The 8,816-nt window shown below is 34.9% G+C and overlaps 1 protein-coding gene across 1 annotated transcript in view; it reads right to left on the reverse strand.

Annotated features, from left to right (window-relative positions):
- Positions 1-2,083, reverse strand: part of LOC140044440 (uncharacterized) — a 29,880-nt gene extending 27,797 nt beyond the window's left edge. Inside the window, exons 1-2 of the mRNA XM_072088952.1 lie at positions 1,971-2,083; positions 893-1,260 (exon numbers count right to left, since the gene is read on the reverse strand). Coding sequence (XP_071945053.1) covers positions 893-1,052 — 160 coding nt within the window. The 5' untranslated portion in view covers positions 1,053-1,260; positions 1,971-2,083. The remainder of the gene's footprint in view (positions 1-892; positions 1,261-1,970) is intronic.
- Between the last annotated feature and the right edge of the window lie 6,733 nt (positions 2,084-8,816).

Raw genomic sequence — 8,816 nt, forward strand, 5'->3', positions numbered from 1 at the left:
ATACGTTACCACAAGTCTGACTACTTAGCATATTGAACATTTTAATTTAGATGAAAGTGAGTGAATTAATGTGATTGTGATATGGATGCTGTTACATCACCATTGGATGCACTTACTCAAAACTGCCTCATTAAATAAAGGTACGCATATCAGCGCTATAGAGATTGCCTATTTATCTCTCTTTTCACACAGGCAGCTGCGTAAATTAGCTCGCAGCTTCACAACCTCATTTCCGTAAAGGTCAAGAGGTCATGTACTGAATGAGTGCTTACACTATACATTTGAAATGTAACAAAATGTTTTATAATTTTTTAAAGTTAAATGTAGAGAGAGAAAATAATATAGATAAAATTGTACATATATAAAATTATAAATGAATATTTAATATGTATTTCTACATGTAATGGTTATTGATGTTTTATTATTTAAAATATGCAGTTTTTTATAAAATAAAAGTGGGTAAAATCTCCACAAAAAAGGGGAAAAAATGTAGGGGTGTGGCGCAGTGTGTTGGACGTTCGACTACTGATTGTGAGATCGAGGTTCGAATCCAACTCTTGCCGCATTTGCTTGTATCCTTTAGGCAAGATACTTTACTTATGTTTGCCTCTCTCCACCGGTTAGATCAAGACACAACTTTGCGCTGATTATATTACTAGCTGCATTATGGGAGTATGTTTCCATACGTGTTTGATACAAAAAATGACTGGGGTAATAATGTTGAGCGCATTGAGAGCTTGCTTATATATGCACTATAAGAAGGAATTTTATAATTATTAAAAATAAATACACTAGTCCCTACAGTACATGCATTTAAAAAATAACCAAGTTTGTTTTACAACTATACTGTAAGTACTAATACTATTTATAATATTAATATTAATAACCTTACCTCCAACATTATACTTGGTGCCGTCGATCCCTGTATACGTGACAATCACGCCCTTCACATTTTTCGTTGTTCTTGAACCTTCCGTTCCAAGATCTGTTTTTTCTAATGGACGTTTTCGTTTTGATGCGGAGAGGTCTTGCATTTCTTGGTGCTCACTCATGCTTGTCGTTACGATTAATCAACAAGCAAATAAATATTGAATAATGTTTGCGTTTACAGAACACATTTTGGTTTATGGAAACATTCTGAAGTTTATGTAGTGTAAAACATTAGCAGAAACATTATCTATCAATTGTTCTTGTCAGAAAAGCAAGTATCTCACTCAAGAAGTACAGACTTTAATAGTTTATGGCAGCAGCAGGTTTCACCTGTTTGAAAGAGACAATAGATAGTTTAATAATTAAAAACTGATGTATCGTCCAAATGATGAACATGAATAATTGTAGAGATATCAAATTTCATTTCAAATCATATTGAATTGAATAAATTCTCTACAGTAGGCTCTGTAAAAATAAATCATCGGTAATATTAATAATCTTGGTAATTATAGTACAGTATATTACTACAATATTTACATAATAATTATTAATTTTTAGAGGAGCCTACAGTAGCCAAGCCTACAAATTAATGTGGTGGCTGGGTGGGTGGCCTGTTCTGTTTTAACTACTGTGTAGGCCGAGCCTAGCCTATAGCTATCTAGGCCTAGGCTAGTCCTACCTAAAACTAGGCCTAGGAAGGAGTTAAGTTGTCTTTTTAAAATTTGCCAGGCCTTTAGGCTACATTCATTACATTTGTTTTATCCTCCTTTACCTAGGCCTAGCAAGCTAGGTCGAAAGGAGTACCATGCAATCTGTTCATTCAATGTATTTGAAAAGGGTAAATTGAATCAGATCATCACAATCCTCTCTGCATCACCTCATCTCTTGGCCTGGCTTACTAATAGTAAGGTGGTGAGTGTAAGCCAACCACCAGCGGAGATGAGACAAAGCATGAACCGTGTAAAACTAAAGGGATACAGGACTAAATTCCGTGCCGGAAAAACACACGAGGCTGTACAATATATAAATCATAAACTCACTTAATTGTATCATCAACCATTATAAATCCATAAGATGATAATAATGAATATTTTAGGTATAAATACGTACGTACACTGATGTTCCAACAAAGTAAACTTCGCCGATATGTGCATTAGCGTAATATGACCCTTTCGGTGACCTGATAACCTCGGCGTTATCCAGACGTTAAAATGAAATATCACTGGAGATGAACGCCTAAAAAACAGGTTTTTTTTAAAGAGGGCGTTATAACAAATAAAGTTTCATGGCCATAGATATAATATAGAGATATAGAGATTTCATTCTCTATATATGGCTCTGTAAAGTTTCAACCACAGTACCACAAAACATTTAATGACAGTAAACACTAATAAAACATTGTCAATAACAAAAAACAGTATCGTAGCATCTAAGAAAAACTATTTTTATGTAGGCACTAGGCTTGATGATAACAGAAGGAGGAGAATAATAGTATAAAACAAAAATTGATGCGAGTAAACCCAAAAGCGCCCCCCATTCATAAGTGATATTGAAAGAACGTCGTCGGGGGTGGGGGGGGGGGGGGGGTTAGTACGTTTAAAAATCGATGCGTTTTCTGAACTCAGAACAATGTATGGTAAACCATGGGTATTTTCGATAGAACCGTCGATTTACCAACGATAGAAAAAAAACACGTGTAAACATAGCATCATTTCTATGGCATAAAGCCATGATTCGTGTAATTAAATAATGGCAAAATAATTTAAAGCGTGAAAAAAATAATTTCCTATGTTAAGCTCGTAGGGCTCAACGCAGTACACACGACGCAAACAATCTGTCCAATCACAAACGAGTAGGCCGCGCCTAGCCTATGATTGGTCAATTATTGCGTTGCGAGTATGCCCTTACGTTGCGTTCCCAATGGAACCAATATTAATTAACTATTAATTTCTCGTTCTTTTTTTTAGATTTAATACCCGGACTGAAGTTCAATCACGCATGCGTGATGAATTTTACCACCAGCTGGAGACAACAGACGAGAGTGTTTTTTTTTAATTAGGACCTTATACGTTAAAACACACAAACAAGTGGTTTTTGTAATTAGCCTAGATCAACAACTTTAATAATATTAAATCCCTGAGGCCTCTGTAGAAACAACGATGATATTGCAAAATTTATAGCAATATTGATTATCGTTTGTCTGGCGGGTGCTTACTGCTGCCTTGCAGTAAATCAGGTGCGTATACTGCCTTGCAGTCAGGTGCGCATACGTACTGCCTTGCAGTCAATCAGGGCAGAAACCACTAAAATACCTCATTAATCCATCTTCACCGTCTCCACAATTATAATAAATATTTATCGAATGTATGTTTCTTTTGCTGCCCGCCAGGTCTTCAATTTGCATCCATTTTATAAAAATAAAATACGTCATAGTTTTAGGTACCAGTTGGTTTTTTTTTTGGTAACATTCAGAAGTTCTTCGAAATAAACCAAGGTAGGCTTCACCTCATCAATCTCACAATAATGTATACTCGCCATATTGTGTGTTTTAATACAGTACGGATTGCGCATGTGTGGAAAGTATGTACTAATGAAACGTGATTGCAACTGGGGTGTTAAGGTGACGAATTCCCGCCTGCAGCAAATTGAATGTCGATAGGCACACTACAATGTAAGATTGATATTGTTATATTTGACACTAAACTAAGGCGTCCATCACTCAGTCATAGGTGTACTGCTGATTCGATGTTTGTAGCCCGTAGCAAAGGAATCCAACAAAACGGACTCGTGGTGTGATAATCAATCGTTGTTGCAACATTATTCGCGTCTAAAAAGTGTTAACAATATACAGTAATAGTCTGATACCTTCAACATACGACCATCTGAATAGACCAACTTATGGCATTGTTACAATGGGACTCCCCTTAATGAAAAATGGAACAGTCTCATGCGAATAGTTCAGCAGTAATAAAATGGCGATTTTTATTTACATCCGACGGAGAGCCACTTATGGAATGAAATACATTAAACAAGGAAACAACAAAGAGAAGATCAATTAACAACACTTAAATTTAGGAAATAACATTTTCTAAATTTTAGATTTTAGGACAATAACATTGTATTTTTGCTCTCTTCTTTATCAATATTATTGTTAAAGAAGATATAAAAAATCTAATGAAATAAATGCATTACTTTCCTTCCAGCAAATCATTCACGTGTGAAAAGATAGAAAGAGATAATCAATGATAATCAATGATAATCAATCAGAGATAATCAATGATAATCAATGATAATCAATCAGAGATAATAATAATAATAATAATAACAGGATTTTTATAGCGCACATACCACTCAAGAGTGCTCAAGGCGCATTCAAAAAAATAAAACAATCAATAATAATCAATGATAATCAGTCAGAGATAATCAATGATAATCAATCACTGATAATCAATCACCAAACATTATCTCAATTTTCACATCCAAGTAATATTTCAATTAATTCTCTTCTTCAATTTTATAAACAAATCCTTGGGCTCGTTGACAGATTAGATCAAGTTAATAATACGACAGATATGATGAATGACAAGGCTCGCAAATCGATGTCGAAATATTTAATGATTATAAAGATACATGCAAATATATAATAATTCTCAACTGATTTAAAAATTCTGTCTCCCCACGATTTAATAATAGCGGGGCATTAGTGATAAAGAAAATGATTATGATAGCAAATTATTAGTGGCTACAAAATGCAGCATATTGTTAACCCACGGCTAAGTTATTGCTTAAAGGCTTTTACTAATCACACATATAATCAAAGATAATTTCAGATGGTTTTTTCGTCTCGTATTTATGTTTTAATCAATTTTTTATTCTACTCATCATCCAAGGATACGGGACAATGTTATAATAAAGAGGGCAGTATTACAAGAATCACAACTCATATTCTGAGAATCAAGGAAGATAGTGTTTGGGTATGTTGCTTCGTCAATACCACAATAATAAAACTATACACAAAGATGTGCTATAACTAACTTTAATAATAACTCAAGTCAGGTCTACGCACGTTGTTTCTCTCTTCCTCCAACTACATACGTCATACGTATGGGCGGCCTTAAGGGCCTCACAGATAGAACAAGTTATTATTATGTTTTCTTTTTTTAAATTATGTATTGTACCTAAAATTGAAATAACATCGAAAATACATCAACACACTCTCGAACAAGCCATATTTTAAAGCACGCGCGGTATAATAATGTGTGACGTGTTTATCCATAGAAATAGTAGTCACTAATATTAATATTATAGTAATATCTCTTTGGTTTATCCAATTCACAATGAACGCGCCATAAAGAGAGTAAAGTTTTAAAAGAATTTCGTCGTGGGAACATCATTCGAAAAAGTTATAGGCATAAAATCCATGATTTCAGCAGCTGCGCTTAATACGGTTCTATTTAAATTGAATAGACGCACAGAATTCAACGCAGAATATTCAGAGAGAACTCAATTACTCAGAACACAGTCATGCAGAACGGAATCACGCAGAACCCAACCATGCAGAACGGAATCACGCAGAACCCAACCATGCAGAACGGAATCACGCAGAACCCAACCATGCAGAACTCAATCACGCAGAACTCGCGTACAGTAGTAGGACGTTGTCATAACTTTATTTCAACACGAATCATCAGTATTTTATAAAGACAGGACACGTATGATATAGTTAGGCCCACATTATGTAAGTTGTAAAAAAAATCTTGACAAGCCTATTATTATAAAGAAAAGCAAATGGAGAGATTTGCTGAAGGGTGCACTGTGACAATTAGACTAAATATTTTTGCTGACTAGTTTTCTCAGTATTGTAATTCTATTCTTTTTCTTTTATATCAATAAAGTTGAACGGACCTACATATTGTTTAGATAACTAGGTCTATTATATTGATTGAAATAATCTTTCATTGTAATATAGTATTAACAAACAAAAAACGGAAATACAGCCATAAACGGCCGCCGGTCAAATAAGAAGACTTGTCAATTTCAATGATCCTACATATGAGGTAATATTTCAGAAAACAGTAAATTATTTTTTAGGGTTTTTTGTTGATTGATACGTGTTACATGTCATTTGTACGTACGTTATACTTTTGTTCAATTCCCAGGCGCGTGTCATGAATACTAACCACACCACCACTGAATGAATGCAACCAGCTCGATTCTCAAAGGACGCGTCGCAACGCAAGGACCACGCACAAAGCGCGCAATTAAGTAAACATCGCTTGTGATTGGTCAATACATAATGCAACGCGAGTAATTCAGAAGCAACAGTAAGAAAAGTAATTTGCTTCTGATTGGTTAAATTGCCGGCGTTGCGCGTGTACGTACTTGCGTTGCGTTCAAGGTGGTGGTAACCGAGCTTAACCTTTCACGACACAATAGATCATCCAAACTGACGCTTGTGATTGGTCAACTGGTTGCATTGCGTCCAAGTGGAACAAGTAAACAGGGTGTTGGATTGTTTTAATCAACTACAGTGTACATCAAGTTATCCGTATTGTTACCAAGTTGTTACCCACAACAATCGTCACTAGCAATATTAACTTTTGGATTATTTCATGTTTTTAGCAAGAAGTTTCTTCCAGTTTTGTTTATATTATTGGTCTCATTTTAATCAATATCCCAATCAATTCACAATTTAACGTTTATTTCACTTTTCTCAGTGTAACAATCAAAAACTGTTTGATGTAGAACATAGACAAATCTCCGAAAGAATAATTATGATTATATTGTGGGCTATAAAACAAATTAAATTTACGAACACTAACAGGAAGATGTTTGTCTAAAAAATGAGAAGATAATTGAATTTTAAGCTTTATTGATTTTTATTATCCAATTGTTTACTAGTGCATTAGACAACATTGATATAAAATAGTTATTCTTGTTTTTATCGATTTTTTCAAAATTGTATTGCGCCGTGGGTCAAATAAACAAGGTTAGTACATTAAACGACCTTGTGTAGGCTACTTATAAAGCTTCGTTCACACTTGATACCAATCTTACTCTGTGTTCAGTACTTCTTAAAGCTTCGTTCACACTTGTACGCGCGCAACGCAATGACGTAGGCAAAACGCAATCATAAGCGACAGTTCTGATGGTCCATCGCGTCATGCTTGGTTCAGATTGCTGCTTGCGTTGCGCACACAGTGACAGATGTGGTTTTAAGAATTAGAAGTAACAAATTGAATATTTAATCATAAAGTGCAATACATAATAAATTTCGAATCATCACACACAACCAAAGTATGACGCGGTGTGTCCAAACGTTGATAAGAATGACACGGCGGCTTTTGTACGCGAGAGTGCGTCAACTTTATTTTGACGAACCTTTGAGACGCGATCATGTTCGGAAACGTGCAAAGGGAGCGTCACACGTATACAGTCGGCATCATACCATCCTGTTTTACGTCATCGTGTTTTACGGCATTGTACCATTTATTGTCATCAACGTCAATACCATAAACATCTGGATTATTTAATATGTATCGTTGTTTTTGCCACCGAGCGCAAAATACTCGACTTGTTTGGTTTTACTCTTCCTTTAAATCATCATTTATATTTTCCCCAAATATAATTTTCAATTTAATGTTTACGTACATAGGCATCGGTCAGTAACCTGCCATTATATAAGAAGATAAACGGTGCATGTTGGATGTTCCACAATCAAATTATAGTAAGGACTAATAGATAATTTGAAACACGACCTAGGAAGTTATAGCTACAGTCGTTGGAGTATGATATCCACGAGTGAATCTATGAGTTGTTATCGATCACTAAGCTTGTATCTTTAATGTATTCAATCGATATCAATCCATTCTACTGTTTCCGGCAGTTTCCGAATGCTACCGAAAATAAATAGTCGATTACTGTGGAACTGTCGTCTTAAATGCATGCGATCGATGGCGATCTATTCGCAACAAAACTTCCGGCCGTTTCCGAATGCTACCGAAAATAAATAGTCGATCACTATGGCACGCCGTCTTAAATGCATGCAATCGATAGCGATCTATTCGCAAAAAAACTTCCGGCCGTTTCCGAATGCTACCGAATAAGAATAGTCGATTATGACTGGCAGTTGAAGCTGCTTAGGAGGATGTGATCTAATGATTCGCTCTTACAATAACAAACAAGAGGGGTTGTCGCAGCTGATTTGTGGGTGTGTTGTCTGATGAATTCATTCTGATTTATAATTCAGGCGATATGTCTCAATACATCATACACAATGGTATACATATTGATACGAATAGGTTCATCAAACAATATGGACGTTTGACAGTACTTGACGTTGGAACATACCAATATATATATTTAATGTTGTTTATTAAGTTTATAATCTCATTAAGATAAGGTAACTTAATATTACGTCTGAGAAAAATAAGACGATAATTAAATAGAAATAACAATGATAATATATAATTAAACAATTCGGTGATAATATTATACTAGTTATGATGACTTATTGTTGATATTTCATACTTCGTTGGATTATGCAGGGAAGTCACACACGACGCACACAATCGCGCGCGTACAAAAGCCACACTGTCATCATTGTATGAACGCGCGCGTAAAATTATGTGTTATGGTCCCAGATGCAACGATAACATAAGATGGCAAGTGTGTTTTAGTACACAATTAGGCCTATTATTTCAAAATTAGTGTATTGTATTATTATTTGTAATCCGCAATTTCTAAACGTTATATTTCCTAAATATCTCACCAAAGTAATAAACATTATGTGACCTAAATGCATTTGCTTAATTAATGGAAAGCGCAAATGTTCTTGTTTTTACATATTTTCTCGCTGCTTTAACGAGTTAACAAACAAACAAACA

Source organism: Antedon mediterranea, chromosome 3 (genome assembly GCF_964355755.1).
Source record: "Antedon mediterranea chromosome 3, ecAntMedi1.1, whole genome shotgun sequence".
Classification (NCBI taxonomy): Eukaryota; Metazoa; Echinodermata; class Crinoidea; order Comatulida; family Antedonidae; genus Antedon; species Antedon mediterranea.